The 27,600-nt window shown below is 47.2% G+C and overlaps 1 protein-coding gene across 25 annotated transcripts; it reads right to left on the bottom strand.

The window, feature by feature from the left end:
* Positions 1–484: 484 nt before the first annotated feature.
* Positions 485–27,600, bottom strand: LOC147351356 (intercellular adhesion molecule 2-like). 25 transcript variants are annotated; one of them, XR_015147427.1, is made up of 9 exons: positions 27,406–27,593; positions 23,205–23,249; positions 21,429–21,586; positions 20,102–20,206; positions 18,340–18,606; positions 16,765–17,085; positions 14,715–16,104; positions 13,385–13,990; positions 8,095–8,399 (listed from the first exon to the last, which is right to left on the bottom strand). XR_015147427.1 is itself a non-coding variant. In XM_086356953.1 (7 exons), exons 4-7 carry the CDS (start codon positions 6,269–6,271, stop codon positions 1,763–1,765), a joined length of 864 nt encoding a protein of 287 aa, XP_086213079.1. In that variant the 5' UTR covers positions 6,272–8,399; positions 13,385–13,470; positions 14,715–14,772; positions 15,960–16,039; the 3' UTR covers positions 485–1,762. The 25 variants fall into 25 exon arrangements, 8 of the variants coding, with proteins under 8 accessions (XP_086213079.1, XP_086213085.1, XP_086213078.1 ...); XR_015147433.1 differs by having other exon boundaries at positions 16,765–18,606; positions 27,406–27,600; XR_015147429.1 differs by lacking the exon at positions 21,429–21,586 and having other exon boundaries at positions 27,406–27,594.

Genomic DNA, 27,600 nt, shown 5'->3' with positions numbered 1-27,600 from the left:
GTGTTGGAGAAGACTCTTGAGAGTCCCTTGGACTGCAAGGAGATCCAACCAGTCCATTCTGCAGGAGATCAGCCCTGGGATTTCTTTGGAAGGAATGATGCTAAAGCTGAAACTCCAGTACTTTGGCCACCTCATGCGAAGAGTTGACTCATTGGAAAAGACTCTGATGCTGGGAGGGATTGGGGGCAGGAGGAGAAAGGGACGACAGAGGATGAGATGGCTGGATGGCATCACTGACTCGATGGACATGAGTCTGAGTGAACTCCGGGAGTTGGTGATGGACAGGGAGGCCTGGCATGCTGCGATTCATGGGGTCGCAAAGAGTCGGACAGGACTGAGCGACTGAACTGAACTGATGTTTTTGTCGTTGGGGCAAGGAAGGATTTCCTAAGCAAGACCTCGAGATCACCACTGCTAGAATAAACAACTGATAAGTTTGAGTATATTAAAGACATGATGAACATTTCAAAGAAAACAAAATGTCTCAACGAATGAAAAGATGCTTTTACTCAGTAAGAGCAAAGGAAATTAAAACCACAACGAAAACCACTTTATATCTACTAGATTGGCAGAAGTTAAGGAAGTCGACACGACCAATTGTTGGATCAGCTGTGGGTCAGTCAGTTCACTTCAGTTCAGTTTCTGTTTGTTTGTGTCAGTTTGTTTCTGTCACGCGAGTGTATGTTCCTCGGTTCTTTGTCTCATCACAACAGAGATTTGGAGCAACGGACATTAAAGCCCTCGGCGTGTCACAGCTCTCGGGTCTTGGACAAATTGTGCTACAGCTCTTAGGCATATAAGTGCTACAGCTCTATTTTATTTAGAAGATAGCAAGAGAGAGAGAGAGAGAGAGAGAGAAAGGGACGGAGGGAAGGAGGGAGGGAGGGAGGGAGGGAGGGAGAGAGAGTGAGAGAGAGAGAGAAAAAAGAGCGCATGCACGTGGGAGAGAGAGTCTGTGAGAAAGCGCTTTGGCTCCTCCTTTTATATGTTTTTTCTTCCACCTGGGCCTGCCCTATGCAAATTGGGCTTAGCCAGAAGTGCTGTTTGTTCTGCCTGAAGTTTTCACTCTGGTCCTCAGACCTTCCTTTGACCTTCCTTGTCTTTTAGCCACCGCCATTTTGGACTCCTTTTCCCTATTCTACCTACCTAACATTTCCATGGCTCTCAGAAAGACCAGAGTGGCAGGGGAGGCCTGGCGGGAGGTTCCCGGAGCCAAGCCATTGGGGCCCCCACATTCATCCCTGGATGCTGGCTCTGTTGGCTGAAGAGAGAAGTCAGAGCCATGTCCTGGAGGGCCATGTGGGAACAGAATGTCTCTCTGCCCCTCTGGGCCAGAGTGGGTCACCCACACTCCCTCAGGAGGGAGTCACTCAGGGTCTCATAGGATGGGTGCCTGGTGCCCGGGTGGGTCGTCCTGGGGGCACACCAGGGCCTGGGTTTGCTGGGGCTCAGGAAGGCCTCTGAAGGAGAGGGCGGAGGGAGGCCTGAGGAGACATTTGGAGACAGAAGTTCAGCCAGGCCTGATGGCTCCCCCTCCTGGCCATTTTTAGGAGGCGACACGAAGGCATGGGGTTAAGTCCAGGTGTTTGTATTCAGGCTGCTTCACATGATCCCTCAGCCAGGCCTGGACCACAGCCTAAGGAGCCACACTGAGTTCCAGCGGCCGCCATGACAGTGGCCACATCGCTGATAAGGGCTGTGCCTGGTGGCTCCGTCTCAGCCTCTTCTAAGCGGCTTGCACTCAGGTGTTACTTCTCCGCCGTTATTTGAACCAGAACAAGAGCAGCAGCACTATCACGATCACGATGGTCACCATCTGGTTGTTGGGCTCGGGCTCTGGGGAGAGAAGGGGTAGAGGTCACAGAAGTCCTCCGGTCCCAGGTGCCAGGCTCCAGAGGAGCAGCTGTCTACCCATCACCCACCCACCCACCCCTGGGCAGCCTGCTGTCACTCTGCATTGCAGGATTGAGTGGCAAATGGTGTTATCACTGCAGGGAAGGAGGACGGGGTCTGGGCCACCAGCCGGCCTCTGTGAGACCGTGAGGGCAGATGGACTCAGATGGTCCCCTGACATGCGCTGCCAGACCTCATGGTCTGCGCTGTGGTGTGGTCCAGGCCAAGCCCCTCCCTGGGCAGAGATGAGGGAGCTTCGGCCAAACTCTCTGAAGACAAAGAGGATCCTGGCCATCTAGGGTCATAGAAGCAGGCCTCTGAGGACCTTAGGGGTCAGTCAGGTCAAATTTATCATTGCAGAGAGGGGTCAAGGCCAGAGAGACGAGCTTGACTTGGTTAAGATCACCCAGCTCACTCATGACCAAGCAGCTAGTCAGGATCCAAGCTAGGAACTCGCCAGGAGCTCCAGGGAAACCCAGGGATCAAATGCCGTTTCCCCGAGTGCTTCCCTTGACCTGGCAGAGAGTGGGGTGAAGGCGTTTTCTTCCCCTGAAGGGCTGAAAGCGAATGTCCCCGCTCTTGATCTGTGGGCTCCCCTCACCTTTGACTTCAAGCCTCTGGGGATCTGAGAATCTGTGGACAAGGCCACCGCCACGAGAGCACAGGTCCATCTGGGCCTTGCACGAGAAGTTATGGTGGCCGTCTTCCCTGTGAGCTGTGGTGTGGTGGGTGACCACGGCATCTTGGGGGAAACGTGCTGTCCCCACAAAGGTCTGATTGTACAAGATCTCAGTACCACGGAGCAGGGTGACAGTGAGGCCTTCGAGGGGTGCCACGGCGGGGACCATGCACTCGATGGTGAACAGTGTCCCTACGGCCACTGAGGTGTGCGACAGCGTCAGCAGCACTTGCTTTGGAGGGTCTGCAGGAAGGCGGAAGGGAGGTCTGCTCAGGATGGGGGTGCAGCTCGGGCAGGCCCCACCCAGCCCAGACCATGCCCCGTGACCACGGTGTTCTCAGGAAGTGGGCTGGGGCTGGACGGAGGAAGCAGTTCAGGGTGAACGATGTCCTGGGTGGTAGTTTCAGGAACCTGATGACTTCTGCAATGGACAAGAAAGGAGGTGCCCTGGTGTCTAAAAGAAAAGGTTCCGAATCAGTTCAGTCAACTAGAGAGATAAAAGTTTTGGCTGTGTCTCTTTCCTCTCCATAAATTCAATAGAAATTTCAAAAATGAAACAGTTGGATGGTTTTGTTGAGAGAGACTTAGAAGGGAGTACTCACTGGAATGGGGCCATGAATTGTGAGGGTCTTCAGGGGCAGGGGCAAGAGTCAGAGCTGCCTTGGTTTTCAGGATCAGGTTTAAAAATATCTCTATCCCTTAGCTATTAAACTCCATGGTACCCTGAGTTCCCTTTAAAAAAAAGAAAAAAAAAGATTTCTTTCTTTTGTTGTTCCAGGTCTTAGTTGTGGTATGTGGGATCTAGTTCCCTGCAGCTGCTACTGCTGCTAAGTCAATTCAGCTGTGACTGACTCTGTGTGACCCCATAGACAGCAGCCCACCAGGCTCCGCCGTCCCTGGGATTCTCCAGGCAAGAATACTGGAGTGGGTTGCCATTTCCTTCTCCAATGCACGAAAGTGAAAAGTCAAAGTGAAGTCGCCCGCCCGACTCTTAGCGACCCCATAGACTGGAGCCTACCAGGCTCCTCCATCCATGGGATTTTCCAAGCAAGAGTACTGGAGTGGAGTGCCATTGCCTTCTCCAACCAGGGATCAAAACCAAGTCTGCTGAATTGGGAATGCATAGTCTTAGCCACTGGACCACTAGGACACCTCCCTGGGTTCATTTTTGAACTAGAATACCTAGCCTCCATTGCCCCAGGATAATGTGGTAGATTTAGGACATCTTTCTACTCATTTGTCCACTGATGACAGTTCTGAGTGATACCCTGGGTCCGAGCTTCCGGGAAAACCCTGGTCTCTCCATGGTCTCTGTGGCCGGTGGCCAGGTGTGTGTGTGTGATGGTCACACATTTGGAAAGAGCCCTCAGGGGAAGAATAGACCATGACCTTCTCTCCAGAAGGTGAATAGGTTACTGGAGAGTGTGCCAGCCCTCCTGATGGGGTCCCTGTTTCTTGTCATGGGATGTGGGGTACTCTGGTGATTGGGGGTGCTCCCCTACTGGGAGGAGACTCTGGAAATGGATTTTTAGATTTGTTTAAAACTTACTTGGATTGTTCACTTCTGAGCAAACTCAAAATCCTGATTGCTGGCAGGGATCTAGGAGGCCAGGGGAGGGTGTGAGCAGATTCTGAGCCTGTGGCCTGGACCCAGGAGCCCAGGGAGGTGCGGGCCATGGAGAGTGCCCAGGAGCAGTGATAGAGCAGCTCGTTGTGGGTTTGCAGACACAGGCTCCGGCCTCGGGGAGCAGGGCCCCGTGGGCGACACTCACAGAACACGGTGATGTTGAAAACTTTCGTCTCCTGCTTGCCGGCACAGATGAAACTGCACACGAGGTGCTCATCCTTGGAGATGTTGTAGACCTTGAACAGCTTCCACTGAGCCTGGCTCTCCAGGAGTGTCTTGTTTAGGTGTGTCTCTAGAACAAGGCTCTTGGGGTCCGTGCAACTGGCAGTGCAATTAATCACCTGAAACTCTCCAGACCCCACCATCAGGTGCTCTGGCCCCTCGAACGCCTTCTCACCAGACCCTGGAAGGACAGAAAACACTGCTCAGCGGACACCCCCGCTGCCCTGCCCGGTGGGGCTGCCCACGATTAGCAGTCTCATCAACGGGTCCCTTCTGCTCCTCCCTCTTGATCACACATTACTGCCTCTGGTCTAGGCCAAGGGGGAGGTGCCCTAGCTGTCTCCCTGCCCCTGACTGCTCTTCCAGCTTGTCCCCTCCAGGTGAGTCTTCCTCATGCACATCTTCTATCCCCATGCAGAGTATATTCGAACTCGCCCCCCAGCCCAATTGACCCCTTTCTGCTAAAGCCTCCCTGAACTGGAGGTGGATCATGTCCTCTCAGGCCCCATGTCCATGAGTTCAGCTTCCCCCTCACTCCTTTCCTCTCTTCTGCAAATCCTTGTATAATACCAGCTGTGTGGCAGGCACCGTTCTAGGCTCTAGGGAGCCATCAGAGACCGAAGAAATTCAAAGCTTGCCCTTGTGGAGCTCGCACTGCCGTGAAGGACACAGAGTAACCAACAAGCGAACTAGCCAGCCTGCCAGTTGGTGGGTAGCACCCAAGAGGGGAAATAGGGAGTGGGGTGGGGCTGCTACGTTAAATACTGTGCTCAGGACAGGTTTCATGGAAACAGAGACGTTTGAGGAAAGGAGGAAGGAAATGGGGGGAGCTTGGTTGCCAGTGTCTGCAGAGGGCAGAAAACTAGCAGCGCCAAGACCCTGGTGGAGAAGACACCAGGATGGCTGGAGCCCAGCGAGGAAGAAGGCCAAGAATCATAACTGATCTCGGCCAGCTGGGCCTGTGCTCTGTCCTGTGTTCCCGCCACACCCTCACGCCCCCACCTAGCCCTCAGCTGGGGAAAGAGAAAGGTTCTCTAGGGAGAGAGAGAGAGCTGCCTTTGAATCCCGAGTTTGCCAGCTCTGTGGCCTTGGGCAAAGTGCTTTCCTTTTCTGAGCCTCAGTTTCTCCATCTGTCAAATGGGCTAGTAATCCCTTTCCTGCATGGTCGTCATGAAGGCACCTGACAGGTTTTCCAAAATAGAGTGCTCACACCTGGAGGCATTCTCCTTCCCTGTCCCCTGGACCACCCAGAAGGGGCTTCGTTTGCACGTTGATGGTCAGCAGAAGACGATGCCCTCCACTGACCTCTGCTGTTCACTGGGCCACCTCTGAAGACCCGCTGGGATGTGCCCTCACTTTCCCTTGAGCCCCAGCCTCCTTGGTCTCCCATCAGTCTCCACGACCTGCCACATCCACACACCCTGAAGTTATGGAGCCTGTTCAGCCCCAAGTGTGAAGGCCAGGTCCCCCATCTGCTGCCTCGGGGTCATGGGGTCATGGGGAAACCAGGCTTGCATAGCATCCCACACCCATGGTGGGCAGCCGCTGTGCTAAAGCCTCAGAGACTTCGGGACCAGGACCCCCTTCTCCACACCTAACCTCTGGCGGGAACACACCCAGTCTGGACCCCCAGGCTCACCTTGGCAGCAGAGCAGGGCGAGAAAGGCTGTGAGCGTTCCCCAGCCACCAAAAGGGGACATCTCGGGTGGCCTCTGCAGGCTCACAGGGAACAGCTGAGGACTGCCTGCAGAGAGATGAAGGGCTCCGGTCAGGCAGGCGGCCGGGGAGGACTTACAGCTGCAGTCCTGAACCCCCAGCCTCTGTAAGCTGATGACCATATTTCCTCTCATTATCTGAGTGATCCTGGGGAGGCCACATGGAAGGCCATCTCCCAGGGCCACAAGGCTGCAAGAAGCTGGGCAGAGGAAGCCAGGAGTCAGCTGATAAGCAGGACATTCCTAGTCCTCCTGGCACTCTGCCCTCAGGAGTGGGGCGGGCACCCGGGGCTCATGTGTGTGTGATGTGTGTGCACACGGGGCCCCAAATCTGGGGAGCCCCAAATCCCACAGGACACTTTTTTGGTGTCAACAAGGGACCGACGTTCCAAGTTCGAAAGAGGGTTTGGGAGGCCGTAGCTGGACATTCTCCCCTGTCCTCTGCCCCTCCCCTTTTATATTTCTGGTGATGCACACGGTCCCCAGGCACTTTCTTGTCTCTTTTCTTAGCTAAACGTGACTTCACGTTACCAATTCAAGTGGGAAGGAAAAGGAAACTAGCATTTAACTGATACCTATTCTCTGTTGGGGACTAAGTTATGTTTTTATACATTGTCTCATTATCACACCAAATCTAGCAATGTTGATTGTGCATTTGAGGAAGTTCAGGGCTCAGGTGAATTAATAACTTGCCTAAATCACAATGATATTAGGTGATGGAACTGCGGTGAGAATTTCGGAATGAGGAGTGGTTGGTTGGAGAATTGGTGGTTGCCAAGATTAAAGGGAGTGAGACATGGACTGAAAGAGCAGAGAGGACTTTAGGACGGAGTAGCCGCTCTGTTTGCTACTACAATGGTGCCTATGTGTCAGCCCACACGTGCCCAAACCCACAGAATGTACACACCAAGACTGAACTGTAATGTCAACTATGATCTTTGGGTGATAATGACGTGTCAATGCAGGCTCATCAGTCATGAGAAATGGACCACTCTGGTGGGGGATGTTGGTAACAGGAGAGGCTGTGCATGTGTGGGGACAGGAGGTAAGTGGCAAGTCTCTACTTCCCCTAAGTTTTGCTCTAAGCCTAAAACTGCTCTTCTAAAAAGAAGTCTACTAAAAAAAATGGAGAGAGTGGAGGACAGAGGAGCTGCTGTGCTACAGTCCATGGGGTTGAAAGAGTTGACACAACTTGGAGACGGAACAACGACAGAAAAATAGCTCAAACACACCACCCTGGAAGGCAGCCTTCTGGGTCAGGATGCTTGTCAGCCATGGATGGTTGTTGAAATGCAGGCTTTTATGACTTCCCTGGGGGTCCAGTCGTTAAGACTCTGCTTCCAAGTGTTTGATCCCTGGTCTGGGGAACTAACATTCCATATGTGCATTCCATATGCATGTGGCATGGCCAAAACTAAAGAAACTGCAGGTTTTTAAACTCAGTTTTTAGCAGCTTTAGAGGAAGTCATGGTCTCAGTGCTTTCTAAATTCTCATGTCAGATTACATTTTAAAAATATACATGTATTTACTTGGCTGCACCAAGTCTTACTTCTGGCATGCGGGATCCAGTTCCCTGACCAGGGATGGAACCCAGACCCCATGCGTTGGAGCTGGAAGTCTTAGCCACTGGACCACCAGGGACGTTCCTTGGATTACCCTTTAGGAATATTTAAACACAAAACCCAGTTCTACATTGTTTATGAGACACATCTAATGAGTAAGAGTGTGGAATGGTTGACAGTCAAAGAATGAAAAAAGATATATCAGGCAAAAGCTAACCAAAAGAAAAGCCGGGAAAGGTCTATTCATATCAAAGAAGAAGGAATTTTAAGACAAAAAATATTTATTAGGGGTACAATCAGTACCTAGATTAAACGGTCAATTCATACAGAAATTATAATTGTTGTAAACTTGTAAGCACTTAGCTTGAAGGAACAACAAAGAGATAAAACCATCATCATAACAAGAAATTTTAATACATCTCTCTATTATGAATAATGAAGCAAATGTGAAAAGATGCTCAGCATCATTCATCAGGAGGGAAAGGCACATCAAAGCCACAATGAGACATCACCCCACCACTGTCAGAATGGTTATTATCAAAGACAACAAATAAAAACATTGGCAAGGGTGTGGAGCCCTTATGTCCTCCTGGTGGGATTGTAAATTGGTGCAAATGCTGTGGAGAAATGTGTAGAGGTGCCTCAAAAATTAGAAATAGAACTGCCCTATGATCCAGCCATTTCACTTCTGGGTATCCTCCTGAAGAAAACAAAAGCACTAATTCGACGACATACATGTGCACCACTGTCCACTGTGGCATCATTTCCAGTAGCAACATGTGAAAGCCTCCTGAATGTTCATCCATAGATGCATGAGTAAAGATGGGTTTGATATAATACACAACGGAATATTATTCAGCCATAAAGGATGAAATCTTGCCATTTTCGACAACATGGACAGACCTAGAGGGTATTATGCCAAGTGCACTGACTCAGACAGAGAAAGACAAACACCATGTGATCTCACACATATGCAGAATCTGAAAAACAAAACAGACAAAACCAAAGCCAGGATCCTACATATAGAGAACAAATGGATGGCTGCTGGAGGCGAAGGGGCCGAGGAGGGTCCAAAACAGATGAATGGGATTAAGAGGGGCAAAGCACCAATTACAGAGTAAGCCACAGGGATGTAACACAGCATGAGGAATATGGTCAGTAACACCGGAATAACTTTGTATGGAAGCAGGTGGATACTAGACTTATTGTGATAACTGCATAATGTAGGCAAATACCAAACCACTGTGTAGAACACCAGAAGGTTACATAATACTGTATATTACAAGCCAGTCTAAAAATTTACAGTAATGTATCTTGCAATTCACAAAAGAAGAAGACTATAGATTCATAGAAACAGAAAGCAGAACAGTGGTTGCCAGGGCCTGGGGGCAGGGGGAAATGGTGAGTTGTTTGTTTAATGGGTATAGACTTTCAGTTTTGTGAGATAAAAAAGTTTTGAGATCCATCGTGAAACATTGTGAATGTAACCCAACCAAATGAACATTTAAAAACAGTTAAGTGGTGCATTTTGTGTTGGGTGTATTTTACCATAATTGAAAATTAATTTACACAACATTGTAAATCTGGGACGGGGGAGCCTGGTGGGCTGCCCTCTATGGGGTCGCACAGAGTCAGACACTACTGAAGCGACTTAGCATCAGCAACAGCAGCAGCAGTAAATCTTCAATAAGCTTAAAAATTAAAAACTTATAAATCATTTATGCCAAGAAATATGAAACCAAGTAGACCAAGTCTTAGAAAAAGTCAGTTCAGTTCAGTCGTGTCCAATCTTTGTGGACACGCAAAAAGTACCTAACTTGATTGAAGAAGAAATAAAAAGTTTGAATAGTTCTACAACTATTATAGAAATTACATCCATAATTTGAAATCTTCCCACAAAGAAAATATCAAGTCTAGATAGCGTTACAGAAGTTTAAGTAGGGATAATTCTAATCTTACAAAAACTATCTCTGAGAATGAAAATAGCAGGAACACACTCTTTCTAAGAGGCCAGAAGAACCTTAATACCAAAATGAGACAAGAATAGGATGAAATAGAAAAATTAGAAGCCAGTGTCACTCGTGAATACAAATGCAAAATAAAAATACAAACAGACCAAATCTAGCCATGTGTTAAAAATATTAGACATCATATCCAAGTTAGGCTTAGCTACGAAAAGTTGGTCGCACGATAGAAGAGAAAGCTGCAAATGTCATTTATTATTGTAGGGAATAGTAAACTTTGGTGCTTTATGTCACGATACTTCTGCCCTGCTCTGAAATCCTCTGTATTTACAGCAGAAAATTTCCTGCAACCTGAGACTCACCTTATGTTCCATGACCCCACCTCAAGTTTATACCATGTTTCCTTTTTGCTTTTTTGCCTCAGGGTCTTCTTCAATGCTTTAGGAGTCACTTAGATACCTGTTAGTGTTTCTTAGAAGCCTAGGAGTGTCAGATTCCCTAACATGAAACCCTCAACCAAGGAGAGGCCAAGAGCTAGGAGAAACATGGTCCAGCCTCTTTCTTTTGGGGAGGCAGTTCTAGCCAGCATTCTGTAGACCTATCAGAGATTCTGAAAGGCTTGAACTCCCTTTGCTTACACCTACAACATCAGTTATGCATCTTCTATTGGCTTTCTCTCCCCTGGTTCAGTCTTACTCCTTCACTCCCTACTTCCTGGCCTCAATAATTCAGTAATCTACCTGAACTGAAGTCCTTGTTGCAGGCTCTACTCTGAAGGAGTCCAAACTAAAATCTTATGTTACAGATTTAAGAAGAAAAAAATATGATCATCTTAACAGATCTAGAAAAAAAAATGATGACATTCAATATTCTTTCATGATAAAACCTCTTAGCAGACTAGAAGGAAATATCCTTAACATGATAAAGGAAACTCAGAAAAAGTTTGCATATGTACTATTATTTTTTTAACATCTGTATTATTTTTTTAATGAGTAAATCTTAGGGGCATTTCCTTTAAAATCTGGACCCAAACAAGGATGCCCACTATCTTTGCTTCTATGTTAACATTTTACCAGACGTCCTTGACAATATAGTAAGACAAGAAAAAGAAATTAAAGGCTTAGGGATGGGAAAAGAGCAAAATCATCAGTGTTTTCATATGATATGGATGCCTAGATAGAACATTCAAATGAATGATCAGACAAATGATTCAAAATAATCAGAGATTTTAGCAAGACAGCTAGCTGTAAGATCAATATCCAAAAAGAAATTGTTTTTGTATAGAACAGTAACGTACAAAAATGTAATTTAGGACTTCCCTGGTGGTCCAGTGGTTAAGACTCTGCACTTATTCTGCAGGGGCCACAGGTTTGATCTGCATGCTGCATGGAGTATCCAGGAAAAAAAAGTAGTTTAAAAAGCACACTATGTATAGTAGCAAAAAGATAGAAGTAATACATATACAGAAACAAAAAGATGGCAGAATATAAGACTTAAAGTCAGAAAGTTCTAAAACACAATTGAAAGACATTGAACACAATTTAAATAGATGTAGAACCCACCCATGTTCGTGACTAAGGGATTCAATATTATAATGAGGACAATTTTCTTCCTACAGATTTAATGCAATTTCAATGGATCCAAATAAGGGATTTCATGGAAAACAAAAGATGATTCTAAACCTTATTATGGAAAGAACAAAAGGACCAAGACACCCCTAAAGAAGAATAAAATGAGGGGATTTGCTCTACTAAATATTAAGACTTACTGTAACATATAATTTTAGTGTAGATGAAGGCAAATTAACCAGTGGAACAGTAAAGTGCCCAGAAATAGTCTTGCATGAAACTCACACACCTGACAAAAATGGCCCTGGAGATCACCGGGTGGAGAAGGAGATAAAAATGAATGATGCTTGATCAACTGGTCAACTATTCGGAGAAAAAGGATGGGAAACGTATCCCTACATTGATCCCTTCATTGGGAGGGATGTATCCCTTCATTCCTCACCTGGAATGGAGAAATCAATTCTATCTAACTTAAAGAGAACACTTTAAAAACTTTTATAAGAAAATATATACTTAGTCACTCAGTCGTGTCCAACTCTGTGACCCAGGGAACTGTAGACTGCCAGGCTCCACTGTCCATGGGATCTCCCAGGCAAGAATACTGGAGTGGGTTGCCATTTCCTACTTTAGGAGATCTTCCTGACCCAGGCCTCCCCTCCTGCAGTGGCTCCTGGCTTGCAGGCAGATTCTTTACCTGCTGAGCCACCAGGGAAATCCATAAGAAAATACAGGAGAGTACGTTTACGTCCTTGGGGAAAGGAAGGATTTCCTAAGCGAGACCTCAACATCACCACTGCTAGAACAAACAACTGAGAATTTTGAGTATATTAAAGACATAATGAACATTTCAAAGAAAACAAAATGTCTCAACTAATGATGCTTTTACTCAGTAAGAGCAAGGGAAATTAAAACCACAATGAGGAACCACTTTATATCTACTAGATTGGCAGAAGTTAAGAAAGTCAAGACTAATTGTTGAAAAGGCTGTGGGTCAATAGGAACTCATATATTGCTGGTGAGAGTGTATTTTGGTTCTCTGAGAAATAATGAGGCATTATCTTCTAATGCTGAATAGTGCCATTCCCTATAACCCACAATTCCGCCCTTAGATATATGCCCTAGAGAAACTCTTGCCTAAGAACCAGAAGACCTGTCCCCTGCTTACTATCTGTATGACCCCGAGCATGTCGCTTTAATCTCTGTGTGCCTCAGTTTTCTCTTCTGTAAAATGGGATTAACCATAGCACATTCCTTATGGGAATGGTGTGTGGATTAAACTAATTAAATGACAATATTAACAAGTATTCAAAACAGTAGCTGGCACACAGTATATGTTGTAGAACTATTACATCAAATGAAAATAAATGCATAAGTGATAAAGCACTAAACTGCATATGTGATAAAGCACTAAATTAAAGAAAGAATCAAGAGAACAATAAAAACAGACTTTGGGAGGGTGGTTATTTATGTCTGGGTGGGAGGTGAGTAGCACAGTAGGTAGATGGAAAGTTTAGTGGTAGTTCGTCCTTGGGTTGAGTGTTGGGTTCAGGGCTGATTGTTACATTATCTTACTGTGCAATACACATGCATGTTACATAGATGTGTTCATTATGTGTCACATAGTAAATTTCACAAAAAGAATACAAAGGGAAAAGAGAAATTCCCACATATCTAGAAAGAAGAGGCTCCTTGAGACTATGAGCCACAGGATAGGAAAGTCCCTTCTAACCAGGTAGGACTTCATTGAATGGGATTCATCAGGAACCTTGGGTGTGACCCCAAGAGGCTGGGGACTATACTTGTCCCCTAAGCATCAGCTCTGAGCTCAGTCCAGATGACCTGGACCCACGTGGGCCATGGCGGGAAGGCAGCCCCAGGCTTCTAAGAGGGTTGTGTGGTTGACAGAGCAGGAGAGGAAGAGAAAGGACAAAAAGAGAAAATAACCACAAAGCAATAGGCTGTTGGACTCAGAGAGATGGCTGACTGAGGTCCTCATGCAACAACCAACCAGCCGGAGGAAATTTTGTAGCAATTACAGCCCCTGGGCTTAAGGGGAGAGAGAGAGAGAAAGAACAAGAACTCAAGTGTTGATTGACAATCTATCCCAAGCCCTTTCCACTCTGCCAAGAGAGAAGCAGGGAGCATCACCTTACCTGTATCAGCAAACGGGTGATGCTGTGATGGGTAAACAGGGTGGCTGAGGTCCAGCTTCCAGCAGCCGCTGTTTCCTGGGCTGCTCCTGGTTCAACAAGCGTTGCCTGGTTTTTGACTGATTTTCCCTTTCAGAAGTCACTTGCTTCCTGTCCCAGCTCGGACCTCACACTAACATCACTTTCTGTTTATTACCTCTTGTTTTAAGCCCCGGTAAATATATACCGGGGCTTCCCAGGTGGCTCATTGTTTAAGGATCCACCTGCTAATGTGGGAGCTGATTCCTGAGTCAGGAAGATCCCCTGGAGAATGAAAAGACACCCCACTCCAGTGTTCTTGCCTGGGAAATCCCAAGGACAGAGGAGTCTGGCGGGGTATAGTGCATGGAGTCCCAAATAGTCAGACGTGACTGAGCATGCACGCATGCATTCAAGGGACCAAGACAGTGGAGGCCACACAAGCTGAAGCCTCCCTGGTGGGGATCTTAGTTCCTCAACCAGGAAGTAAGCTCGGGTCACAGCAGCGAAACTGCTACTCATCACTGGACCAGCAGGAAATTCCTTCTGCACTCTTTTTTTCCAATGTGTGGTTTCTGTGCTCCTGGGAGCCTTGAACGAATGAGACAGATCCAGGATGAGCCGCCCACTGAACCCCTGCAGGAGGCTTGTCAACATCAGGGAGCAGGGTCTTCCCTGTATATGACATGCCCAACCACCAAACACTTCTACTTACAACTAAGAAGGATTGTGTTCTGAGATCTTTTCACATCTGCCACTTGACCTAACAATTAAGAAAACCCTCCCCTGGCAGAGTAGCTTTGTACCAAGAGGCAGAGTTTCAGAGCTGGTGCTAGGCAGCCAGCTGGGCTCACCCACAAGCAGAGGTTTTGCTCTCACAGGCCTGCCCCTCAGCGCCTACCACTGAAAGTCCTGGCTTAGGAAAGACACAAATGAGTATGCGTCTGGGAGCAAGACAGGGCTTTCCCGGTGGCGGAGTGGTAGAGTCCACCTGCCAATGCAGGAGATGCAGGAGGCTGTGGTTCGATCACTGGTAGGAATATCCCCCAGAGGAGGGAATGGCAACCCATTCCAGTATTCTTGCCTGGGGAATCCCATGGACAGATAAGCCTGGCGGGCCACAGTTCACGGGGTTGCAAAGAGTCAGACAAGACTGAAGTGACTGAGCACAGCCCTGGAGCCCCTGTGTCTCTCTCGTGCCTGCCAATCCCTTTCTACACCTGGCAACCCTTCTTACCCCCTCCCCATCCACAACCAGGCCCTCTCCCCGGGGTGAATGAGTCCTGTCTCCACCACATGGAGACCTTGAACCAACCTGATCTCTGATCCAGGTTTGAGCCCCTTACAGCCCAGTCTGAAGGAGTCTTTTGGGCCTAGAAAAGAAAACAGCAGTTTCAAAGGCCCTTGCTGAATCATCTAACTTCGGAGAAAACAAAACAGAACTTTAGGTCCCACCCTGATGCTCCAGGCCAGTTGCATCTTTCTGGGACTTATCACCCCTTGTCCAGAAACCTTCCACCCCCTACTCCTGCCCAGAAGACTTAATCACCCCTTGTCCAGAAACCTTTCACCCCCTACATCTGCCCGGAAGACTTATCACCCCCTGCCCAGCCACAAATGCCAGCTCAAATAAAAAATAACCAAAACATCCTGCCTGAGTGACCTTTCCCTTATCGCTACCACAAGCCTCCCCACAAATATGGAGACTCCCTGATCCCTCTCCGCATCAGCCTGGTTGTTAGGCCGGCTGTCGCCCCTCCTTGCCTGAATAAAGGTAACCTATTTCTGTTGAGATTGTCGTTCCTCTTTCTGCCTCGGCCCAAACTATACCTTACACCGTCCAGACCCCAAAAGCCACATAAAAGGCCAACTCTGTCCCATTGATCGCTGCCCCAGCTGGCAGAGGCCTAGGAGATGGAGCCCTCCCTCGACCTCCTCCCCTTCCCCTCTCTCTGGATGACCAGGGCTGCGGGGTCTCCATTTGGCCCAATAACAGAACTGGAGGTAAGAGGCGAGGACGGCTTTCGTTTCCATGGCTCTCAGAAGGCCCAGAGTGGCGGGGGAGGCCTGGCGGGAGGATCCCGGAGCCAAGCCACTGGGGCCCCCACACGCACCCCTGGATGCTGGCTCTGTTGGCAGGAGAGAGAAGTCAGAGCCGTGTCCTGGAGGGCCACGTGGGAACAGAGTGTCTCTCTGCCCCCCCTGGGCCAGGGCGGGTCTCCCACCCTCCCTCAGGGAGTCACTCAGGGTCCCATGAGGCTGGGTGCCTGGTGCCTGGGCGGGTCGTCCTGGGGGCACACCAGGGCCTGGGTTTGCTGGGGCTCAGGAAGGCCTCTGAAAGAGAGGGTGGAGGGAGGCTGAGGAGACTTTTAGAGACAGTTCAGCCAGGCCTGGTGGCTCCCCCTCCTGGCCATTCCCAGGAGGCGACACGAAGGCACGGGCTTAAGTCCAGGTAATTGTATTCAGGCTGCTTCACATGGTCCCTCAGCCAGGCCTGGACTGCATCCTAAGGAGCCACAGTGAGTTCCAGTGGCCGCATGACAGTGGCCAAGCTGCTCACATAGGCTGTGCCCGGTGGCTCCGTCTCAGCCTCGTCTAAGCGGCTTGCACTCAGGAGTTACTTCTCCGCCGTTATTTGAACCAGAACAAGAGCAGCAGCACTATCACGATCGCCATGATCACCATCTGGTTGCTGGGCACGGGCTCTGGGGACAGAAGGGGAAGAGGTCACAGAAGTCCTCCGGTCCCAGGTGCCAGGCTCCAGAGGGGCAGCTGTCTACCCGTCACCCACCCACCCACCCTTGGGCAGCCTGCTGTCACTCTGTATTGCAGGGATGAGTGGCAAATGGTGTTATCACTGGAGGGAAGAAGGACGGGGTCCGAGCCACCAGCCGGCCTCTGTGAGGCCGTGAGGGCAGATGGACTCAGATGGTCCCCTTGCCATGCGCTGCCAGACCTCATGGTCTGCGCTGTGGCGTGGTCCAGGCCAAGCCCCTCCCTGGGCAGAGATGAGGGAGCTTCGGCCAAACTCTCTGAAGACAAAGAGGATCTTGACATCTAGGGTCACAGAAGCAGAACTCGAGGGGACCTTAGGAGTCAGTCAGGTCAAATTTATCATTGCAGAGAGGGGTCAAGGCCAGAGAGATGAGCTTGACTTGGTTAAGGTCACCCAGCTCACTCATGACCAAGCAACTAGTCAGGGTCCAAGCTAGGAACTCGCCAGGAGCTCCGGGTAACCCCAGGGATCAAGTGCTGTTTCCCCGAGTGCCTCCCCTGAGCTGGCAGAGAGTGGGGCGAAGGCGTTTTCTTCTCCTGAAGGGCTGAAAGCGAATGTCCCCCCTCCTGATCTGTGGGCTCCCCCTCACCTTTGACTTCAAGCCTCTGGGGATCTGAGACTCTGTGGACAAGGCCACCGCCACGAGAGCGCAGGTCCATCTGGGCCTCGCACGAGAAGTTATGGTGGCCGTCTTCCCTGTGAGCTGTGGTGTGGTGGGTGACCACGGCATCTTGGGGGAAGGGTGGTGTCCCCACAAAGGTGTGATTGTACAAGATCTCAGTACCACGGAGCAGGGTGACAGTGAGGCCTTGGAGGGGTGCCACGGCGGGGACCCTGCACTCGATGGTGAACAGTGTCCCTACGGCCACTGAGGTGTGCGACAGCGTCAGCAGCACTTGCTTTGGAGGGTCTGCAGGAAGGCGGAAGGGAGGTCTGCTCAGGATGGGGGTGCAGCTCGGGCAGGCCCCACCCAGCCCAGACCATCCCCCGTGACCACGGTGTTCTCAGGAAGTGGGCTGGGGCTGGACGGAGGAAGCAGTTCAGGGTGAACGATGTCCTGGGTGGTAGTTTCAGGGACCTGATGACTTCTGCAACGGACAAGAAAGGAGGTGCCCTGGTGTCTCCAAAGAAAAGGTTCCGAATCAGTTCAGTCAACTAGAAAGATAAAAGTTTTGGCTGTGTCTCTTTCCTCTCCATAAATTCAATAGAAATTTCAAAAATGAAACAGTTGGATGGTTTTGTTGAGAGAGACTTAGAAGGGAGTACTCACTGGAATGGGGCCATGAATTGTGAGGGTCTTCAGGGGCGGAGGCAAGAGTCAGAGCTGCCTTGGTTTTCAGGATCAGGTTTAAAACTATCGCTATCCCTTACTATTAAACTCCATGGTTCCCTGAGTTCCTGTGTTTTTTTTTTTTTAAACCCAAGATTTATTTCTTTTGTTGTTCCAGGTCTTAGCTGTGGTATGTGGGATCTAGTTCTCTGACCAGGGATCAACCCCGTGTACCGTGTATTGGGAGTACGTAGTCTTCGCCACAGGACCACCAGGACATCTCCCTGGGTTCATTTTTGAACTAGAATACCTAGCCTCCATTACCCCAGGATAATGTGGTAGATTTAGGACATCTTTCTCCTCATTTGTCCACTGATGAGAGTTCTGAGAGATACCCTAAGTGCCGAGCTTCTGAGAGAAACCCCGTCTCTCCACGGTCTCTGTGGCCCATGGGCAGGTGTGTGTGTGTGTGTGATGGTTACACATTTGGAAAGGGCCCTCAGGGGAAGATAAGACCACAACCTTCTCTCCAGGAGGTGAAATGGTTGTGCCAGCCCTCCTGATGGGGTCCCTGCTGCTTGTCATGGGATGCAGGGTATTCTGGTGATGGGGGTGCTCCCCAGTGAGAGGAAACTGTGGAAATGACTTTTAGATTTGTCTAAACCTTGCTTGGATTGTCTGCCTCTGAGCAAATCTCAAAATCCTGGTTGCTGGCAGGGTTCAAGGAGGCCAGGGGAGGGTTTGAGAAGATTCTGAGACTGTGGCCTGGATCTAGGAGCCCAGGGAGGTGCAGGCCATAGGAGAGTGCCCAGGAGCAGTGACAGAGCAGCTCGTTGTGGGTTTGCAGACACAGGCTCCGGCCTCGGGGAGCAGGGCCCCGTGGGCGACACTCACAGAACACGGTGATGTTGAAAACTTTCATCTCCTCCTTGCCGCCGCAAATGAAACTGCACATGAGCTCCATGTTCTCGGAGATGCTGATGACCTTGAACAACTTCCACTGAGCCTGGCCCTCCAGGAAAGTCTTGTGTAGGGCTGTCTCCAGAACAAGTTTCTTGGGGTCTGTACAACTGGCAGTAAAATTAATCACCTGAAACTCTCCAGACCCCACCAACAGGTGCTTTGGCTCCATGGGTACCTCGAACTGCTCCTCACCAGAACCTGGAAACCAGAAAACTCTGCTCAGCAGACAGCCCTGCTGCCCTGCCTGGAGGAGCTGCCCATGGTGGGCACTCTGATCAAGGGGTCCCTTCTGCTCCTCTCTCCTTGTGCAGACATTATTGCCTGTGATCTAGACCAAGGGGGCTGCCCTCTAGCTGTCTCCCTGCCCCTGACTGCTCTTCTTCTAGCTTCTCACCTCCTGGTGAGTCTTCATCAGGCACATCTTCTATCCCCAAGAAGATTGTATTCAAACTTGGCCCCCAGCCCAAATGACCCTTCCTCTCTGAAGGCCTCCCTGAAATGGAAGTGGATCGTGTCCTCTCAGGCCCTGTGTCCATGAGTTCAGCTCCTCCTGTACTCCTTCACTCTCTCCTGCAAATCCTTGTAGAACACCGGCTGTGTGGCAGGCACCATTCTAGGCTCTGGGGAGCCATCAGAGACGGAAGAAGACCAAGGCTTCCCCTAGTGGAGCTCACACTGCCGCAAGGGACACAGAGTAACAAACAAGGAAACTAACCTGTTTTCAGTTGGTGTGAAGTACCTGGGAAAGGAAATAGGGAATGGGGTGCAGCTGCCATGTTAATACTGTGCTCAGCACAGGTTCCATGGAAACGGTGACATTTGAGCTAAGGATGAAGGAGATGGGGGGACTTGGCTGGCAGGTGTCTGCTGAGGGCAGAAAACCACCAGCACTGAGACCCTGGGCAGAGAGGAGACCAGGGGGGTCAGAGCCCAGCGAGGAAGAAGGTGAGGAATCTGAACTGATCTCGGCCAGCTGGGCCTGTACTGTGCCCTGTTTTCCCGCCACACCCGCACGCCCCACCTAGCCCTCAGCTGGGGCAAGAGAGAGGCTCTGCAGGGAGAGAGAGAGAGAGCTGCATTTGAATCCCGAGTTTGCCAGCTCTGTGGCCTTGGGCAAAGTGCTTTCTCTTTCTGAGCCTCAGTTTGTCCATCTGTCAAATGGGTTAGTAAGCCCTTTCCTGCATGGTTGCCATGAAAACACCTGGCAGGTTTTCCAAAACAGAGCACTGAGTATATGGAGGCATTCTCCTTCACCGTCCCCTGGACTCCCCAGAAGGGGCTTCATTTGCACTTTGGTGGTCAGCAGAAGACAGTGCCCTCCACTGACCTCTGCTGTCCACGGGGCCACCTCTGAAGACCAGCTGGGATGTGCCCTCACCTTCCCTCGAGCCTCAGCCTCCCTTCATTTCCTCATCAGTCTCCATGACCTGCCACATCCACACATCCTGAAGTTATGGGGCCCGTTCAACCCAGTGTGTGAAGGCCAGGACCCCAACCTACTGCCCTGGGGTCATGGGGTCATGGGGTCATGGGGAAGCCAGGCTCACACAGCAGCCCACACCCGTGGCGGGTGGCCGCTGTGCTCAAAGCCCTAGCGACTTCAGGACCAGGACCCCCTTCTCCGCACGATACCAGGGGTACAGGTGACATACCCGCTGGCTGGCACACACCCAGTCTGGACCCCCAGGCTCACCTCGGCAGCAGAGCGGGGCAAGAAAGGCTGCGAGCGTTCCCCAGCCACCAAAAGGGGACATCTCGGGTGGCGTCCACAGGTTTGCAGGGAACAGCTGAGGACTGCCTGGAGAGACGTGAAGGGCACTGGTCAGGAAGGGGTGACCTGTATCGGCAGTCCGGAACCCCCAGCCTTCTGTAAGCTGTACCGTATTTCCTCTCATTATCTGAGTGGTCTTGGGGAAGCCACATGGAAGGCCAGCTCCCAGGGCCACAGGCCTATAAGAAACTGGGCAGAGGAAGCCAGGAGTCAGCTGATAGGTGGGACATAGCCTGGTCCTCCTGGCACGCTGCCATCAGGGGTGGGGCGGGCACACTGCCATCAGGGGTGGGGCGGGCACCCGGGGCTCATGTGTGTGTGATGTGTGTGGACACAGGACAGTCAACGCTACAAGCCCCAAATCTGGGGAGCCCCGAATCCCACAGGACTCATTATTGGGGTCAACCTAGGAGGGAGTTTCCCAGTTGGAAAGAGGGTTTGGGAGGCGAAAGCTGGACATTCTCCTCCTTCCTCTGGCCCCCTCCCCCTTAGATTTCTGGTGACGCACAGGGTCCCCAGGCACTTTCCTGTCTCTTTTCTTAGCTAAATGTGATTTCATGTTACCAAGATAAGGAGGAAGGAAAAGAAAACTAGCATTTCCTGATGCCTACTCTTTGTTAGGGACTAGGTTTAGGTTTTAATACGTTGTCTCATTATCACACCAAATCTGCCAATTTTGATTGTGCATCTGAGGAAGTTCAGGGCTCAGGTGAATTAATAAATCACAAAGATATTAGGTGATGGAACTGAGGTGAGAATTTCGGAATGAGGAGTGGTTGGTTGGAGAATTGGAGGTTGCCAGGGATTAAAGGGAGGGAGACATGGACTGAAAGAGCAGAGAGGACTTTAGGACGGAGAAGCCGCTCTGTTTGCTACTACAATGGTGCATATGTGTCAGCACACACGTGCCCAAACCCACAGAATGTACACACCAAGACTGAACCGTGATGTCAACAATGGTCTTTGGGTGATAATGACGTGTCAATGCAGGTTCATCAGTTATGAGAAATGGACCACTCTGCTGGGGGATGTTGGTAACAGGAGAGGCTGTGCATGTGTGGGGACAGGAGGTATGTGGCAAGTCTCTACTTCCTCTAAGTTTTGCTGTAAACCTAAAACTGTTTTTTGTTTTTTTTTTAAATGGAGATAGTGGAGGACAGAGGAGACTGGTATATTACAGTCCATGGGTTTGAAAAGAGTCGTCATGACTTAGAGACAGAACAACAACAGAAAAATAGCTCAAACACACCGCCTTGGAGGGCAGCCTTCTGGGTCAGGATTCTTGCCAACTGTGGATGTTGTTGAAATGCAGGCTTTTAGGATTTTCCTTTTAGGGTTTCCCTGGTGTCCAGTTGTTAAGACTCTTCGCTTCTGAGGGTGAACCTTGGAGCCCTAGTCTTTGATCCCCTAGGAATTAACATTCCATATGCGCATTGCATGGCCAAAAAGAAAGAAAATGCAGGCTTTTAAACTCAGTTTTTAGCTGGGTTTATAGGGAGTAATTTGCTCAATCATTCCTAAATTCTCATCTCAGCTTACATTTTTAAAATATTTAAACACCAAACTTGGATCTACATTTTTTATGAGGCACATCTAATGAATAAGAGTGTGGAATGGTTGAAAGTCGAATGGTAAAAGATACACCAGCAAAGCTAACCAAAATAAAACCAGGAAAGGTCTGTTCGTATCAAGCAAAAGGGAATTTTAAGACAAACATATTTATTAGGGACAGAGGGGTACCTAGATTAAAGGATCAGTTCATCTGGAAATTATAAGAGTTCTAAACTTGTAAGCGCTTAGTTTGAAGGAACAACAAAGAGCTAAAACCATCATCATAGCAAGAAATTTTAATACAACATCTCTCTATTATGAATAATGAAGCAAATGTGAAAAGATGATCAACATCATTAATCATCAGGGAAATGGCAAATCAAAACCACATTGAGATATCACCCACCACTGTCAGAACGGTTATCATCAAAGACAGAACAAATGAAAAGCATTGGCAAGGGTGTGGAGAAAAGGGGACACTTTTGTACTGTTGGTGGGATCGTAAATTGGTACAACTGCTGTGGAAAAAAGTATGGAGGTGCCTCAAAAAATTAAAAATAGAACTGCCGTATGATCCAGCAATTTTACTTCTGGGTATTCGTCTGAAGAAAACAAAAGCACTAATTCGAAGACATATGTGCCCACAAATGTTCACTGTGGCCTCATTTCCGATAGCCAACATGTGGAAGCAAATTAAGTGTTCATCAATGGATGCATAGATAAAGATGTGGTTGTATATCTACACAACGGAATATTATTCAGCCATAAAGAATGAAATCTTGCCATTTTCAACAACTCAGATGGACCTAGAGGGCGTTATACTAATGAATAACAATGGATCAGACAAAGAGAATTACCAAATATGACCTCACGTATATGTGGAATCTGGAAAACAAAACAAACAAAACCAAAACCAGGCTCCTAAATACAGAGAACGAATGGGTGGTTGCTGGAGGCTAAGGGGCTCCAAAATAGATGAATGGGATTAAGAGGTACAAAGCACCAGTTATAAAATAAACCACAGGTATGTAATACAGCATAAGGAATATGGTCAAATAATATTTTGATAACTCTGTATGGAGAGAGGTGGATACTAGACTTACTGTGGCGATAATTTCAAAATGTATGCAAATACCAAACCACTGTGTAGAACATCTGAAGCTTACATAATATTGTACATTATAGGCCAATCTAAAAATTTATTTAATGGGTATAGAGTTTCAGTTTCACAAGCTAAAAATGTTTCAAGATCCACTGTGAAACAATGTGAATATAAGACAACCAAATATATGTTCAAAAATGGTTAAGTGGTGAAATTTATGTTATGTGTATTTTACCATAATCGAACATTTAATTAATACAATGTTGTAAATCAATTACACTTCAATAAAGTTAAAAATTAAAAGACTATAAATCATTTATGCCAAGAAATATGAAACCGAGTAGACCAAATCTTAGAAAAAGTAGAACTTACCTAACTTGATTGAAGAAGAAATAAAAAGCCTGGATAGTTCCACAACTATTAAAAAAAGTACATTCATAATTTGAAATCTTCCCACAAAGAAAACATCAAATCTAGACAGTGTTACAGAGGTTTAAGTAGGGATAATTCTAATTTTACAAAAGCTCTTTCTGAGAATGGAAATAGCAGGAACATGCTCTCTTTCTATGAGGCCAGTTTAACCTAAATACCAAAATGAGACAAATTAGGATGAAACAGAAAAATTAAAATTAAATTATAAAATTATAATTTTATATTTTACATTATATTTTAATTTATATTATACTTTATATATTATATTTATATTATACATATTTTTATATTTATATTTTATATTCACTCATGAATATAAATGAAAAATAAGAAAAATACAAACCTAGCAATGTATTAAAAATATTAGACATCATATCCAAGTTAGGCTTAGCTATGAAAAGTTGGTCGAACAATAGAAGAGAAAGCTATGAATGTCATTTATTATTGTGGGTAATAGTAAACTTTGGTGCTCTATGTCACGTTGCTTATGCTCTTCTCTAAAATCAGCTGCATTTGCAGTGGATAATTTCCTGCAAGCTTAGACTGATCTTATGCTCCAGGGTCCCACCTCAGGTTTATACCATGCTTCTTTTTGCTTTTTTTTCTCAGGCTTCTCCAATGCTTTAAGAGTCACTTAGCTACCGGCTAGTGTTTCCCAGAAGCCTAGGAGTGTCAAGTTCCCTAAACATGAAATCCTCAACCAACAAGAGGCCAAGAAGTGGCAAATACAGCTCCAGCTTCGTTCCTTTGGATAGGCAATCAGGCCAGCATCCTGTAGACCTATCAGAGGTCCCGACAGACTTGAACTCCCTTTGCTTACACCTGCAGCATCAGTTATGCATCTTCTATTGGCTTTCTCTCCTTCCCTGCCCCAGTCTTCCTGTTCCTTATTTCCTGCTTCCTGGCTTCAATAATTAAATAATCTACCTGAACTGTAGTCCTTGTTGCAAGCTCTGCTTTTGAAGGAGCCCATACTAAAAACTTACATTATAGTTTTAAGAAGAAAAAACCATATGATCATCTTAATAGATCTAGGGAAAAAAAAATGATGACATTCAACATTCTTTCATGACAAAAGCTCTCAGCAGGCTAGATGGAAATGTCCTTAATGTGATAAAGGAAAATCAGAGAAAGTTTTCATATGTACTATTATTTATTTTACATATGTATTATTTTCTTTGATGAGGAAATTTTAGGACATTTCCTTTAAAATCCAGAACCAGAAAAGGATGACAACTATCTCTGCTTCTATGTAACATTTTCCCACAGGTCCTAGACAATATAGTATGACAAGAAAAAGAAATTAAAGGCCTAGGCGTGGGAAAAGAGTAAAACCATCAGTATTTTCATATTATGTGGTTGCCTAGGTAGAAAATCCGAATGAATGATCAATCGGATGAATGATTCAGAATAAGAGATTTTCACAAGAAAATCCAATATCCAATATCCCAGAAGAAATATCCAAAAACCAATATCCAAAAAGAAATTGCTTTTGTGTATAACAGTAATATACAAAACTGTAATTTAGGACTTTCCTGATCGTCCAGTGGTTAAGACTCTGCACTTTTACTGCAGGGGCCACAGGTTTGATCCTTGGTCAGGGAAGTTCTGCATGCTGCATGGAGTTTCCAGGGGAAAAAAGTAATTTAAAAAGCACCCTATGTATAGTAGCAAAAAGATAGAAATTATATATATATATATATACACAGAAACAAAAAGATAGCAAAATGTACATAAGACCTATAGTAAGAAAGTTATAAAACACTATTGAAAAACATTAAGTACAGTTTAAATAAATGTAGAACCAGCCCATGTTCATGACTAAGAGGTTCAATACTATAATGAGGACAATCCTCTTCCCATAGATTTAATGACATTCCAATGGATCCTAATAAGGGCATCATGGTACAAAAAGATGATTCTGAAACTTATTATGGAAAGAACAAAAGGACCAAGACACTCCTAAAGAAAAATAAAATGAGGGAATTTGCTGCTAGTTTTAAGACTTACTATAAAATATGATATTAGTATAGATGTCGACGGATTAACCAGTGGAACAGCATAAAGTACCTAGAAATAGACGCATGAAACTCACACATCTGACGAAACCAGCCCTGGAGATCACTGCGGGGGAGAAGGGATATAGGTGAATGAAGCTGGATCAAGTGGCTAACTATGCGGAGGAAAAAGATGGGAAACATATCCCTACCTCACGTGGAATGAAGAGATCAATTCTATCTAATTTAAAGACTCATGTGTAAAAGAACACTTGAAAAACTTTTATAAGAAAATATGTTTAGTTGCTAAACAGTGTCCAACTCTGTGACCCCGTGGACTGTAGACCACCAGGCTCCTCTGTCCATGGGATTTCCCAGGCAAGAATACTGGAGTGGGTTGCCATTTCCTACTTCAGGAGACTTTTCTGATCCAGGGGTCAAACCCTCGGCTCCTGCAGCGGCTCTTGCCATTGCAGGAAGATTCTTTACTGCTGAGCCGCTGGGGAAGCCCATGAGAAAATATAGGACAGTATTTTTATGTCCTTGGGGCAAGGAAAGATTCCTAAAGCAAAACCTCAAGATCACTAATGCTGGAATAAATAACTGATCATTTTGAATATATTAAAGACATGATGAACATTTCAAAGAAAACAAAATGTCTCAACTAATGAAAAGATGCTTTAATTCAATAAGAGCCAGGGAAATTAAAACCACAATGAGGAACCACTTTATATCTACTAGATTGCTGCTGCTGCTGCTGCTAAGTCGCTTCAGTCGAGTCCGACTCAGTGCGACCCCATAGACGGCAGCTCACCAGGCTCCCCTGTCCCTGGGATTCTCCAGGCAAGAACACTGGAGTGGGTTGCCATTTCCTTCTCCAGTGCATAAAAGTGAAAAGTGAAAGTGAAGTCGCTGAGCCGTGTTCAACTCCTAGTGACCCCATGGACTGCAGCCTACCAGAAGTTAAAAAAGTCGACAAGACCAATTGTTGGACAGGCTGTGGGTCAAGGAATTCGTTTATTGCTGGTGAGAGTGTATTTTGGTTCTCTGAGAAATAATCAGGCATTATCTTCTAATGCTGAATAGCGTTATATCCTATAACCAACAATTCCACCCTTAGATATATGCCCTAGAGAAATTTTTGTACTAAGAACCAGAAGACCTGGTTTCTGCGTGACCCTGAGCAAGTCACTTTATCTCTGTGTGCCTCAGTTTTCTCTTCTGTAAAATGGGATTAACCATAGCACGTTCCTTATGGGAATGGTGTGTGGATTAAACTAATTATATGACAATATTTAAAAGTATTCGAAACAGTAGCTGGCACATAGAATATGTTATATAACTATTTCATAAAATGAAAATAAATGGATGTGATAAAGCACTAAATTAAAAGAATCAAGAGAACAATTGAAACAGACTTTGGGAGGCTGGTTATTTATGTCTGGGTGGGAGGTGATAGCACAGTAGGTAGATGGAAAGTTTAGTGGTAGTTCGTCTTTGGGTTGAGTGTTGGGTTCAGGGCTGATCATTATCTTATCTTACCGTGCAATGCATATGCATGTTACATAGATGTGTTCATTATGTGTCACATAGTAAATTTCACAAAAGAATACAAAGAGAAAAGAGAAATTCCCACATATCTAGAAAGAAGAGGCTCCTTGAGACTATGAACCGCAGGATAGGAAAGTCCCTTCTAACCAGGTAGGACTTCATTGAATGGGATTCATCAGGAACCTTGGATGTGACCCCAAGAGGCTGGGGACTATACTTGTCCCCTAAGCATCAGCTCTGAGCTCAGTCCAGATGACCTGGACCCACGTGGGCCATGGCAGGAAGACAGTCCCAGGTTTCTAAGCCAGTTGTGTGGTTGACAGAGCAGGGGAGGAAGAGAAAGGACAAAACCAGGAAATAACCACAAAGCAATAGGCTGTTGGACTCAGAGAGATGGCTGGCTGAGCTCCTCATGCAACGACTGACCAGTTGAAGGAAATTCTGCTGCATATCAGCCCCTGTGCTCATGGGGGGGCCTGGAATGGGTGGGTGAAGCCTGGGGAAGGGCAAGAACAAGAACTCAAGTGTTGATTGACAATCTATCCCAAGCCCTTTCCACTCTGCCAAGAGGGAAGCAGGGAGCATCACCTTACCTGTACCAGCAAATGGGTGCTGCCGTGATGGGGAAAGAGGGTGGCCGGGGTCCAGCTTCCAGCAGCTCTTGTTCCCTGGGCTGCTGCTGGTTCAACGAGTGTTGCCTGGTTTTTGACTGAATTCCCCTCTCAGAAGTCATGTGCTTCCTGTCCCAGCTATGATATCTGACTGTGACTTTCTGTTTATTACCTCTT

Source organism: Bos grunniens, chromosome 19 (assembly GCF_055505025.1).
Source record: "Bos grunniens cultivar Pamir isolate PY7600 chromosome 19, Bosgru_T2T1.0, whole genome shotgun sequence".
Taxonomy (NCBI): domain Eukaryota; kingdom Metazoa; phylum Chordata; class Mammalia; order Artiodactyla; family Bovidae; genus Bos; species Bos grunniens.
The sequence above is the reverse complement of the archived record's forward strand: the minus strand, read 5'-3'. Positions and strand labels throughout refer to the sequence as shown.

What these genes read in the sequence shown, in the direction of transcription:
- LOC147351356 (XM_086356951.1), bottom strand. Translation starts at nt 14,815, where the DNA reads ATGATTCAGCAAGGGCCTTTGAAACTGCTGTTTTCTTTTCTAGGCCCA. An exon ending in TCACCCGTTTGCTGATACAG is followed by an intron (nt 6,166 to 13,384) that starts GTAAGGTGATGC and finishes ATCTCTCTGCAG; the next exon opens with GCAGTCCTCAGCTGTTCCCT. An exon ending in TTTCAACATCACCGTGTTCT is followed by an intron (nt 2,816 to 4,344) that starts GTGAGTGTCGCC and finishes GCCTTCCTGCAG; the next exon opens with ACCCTCCAAAGCAAGTGCTG.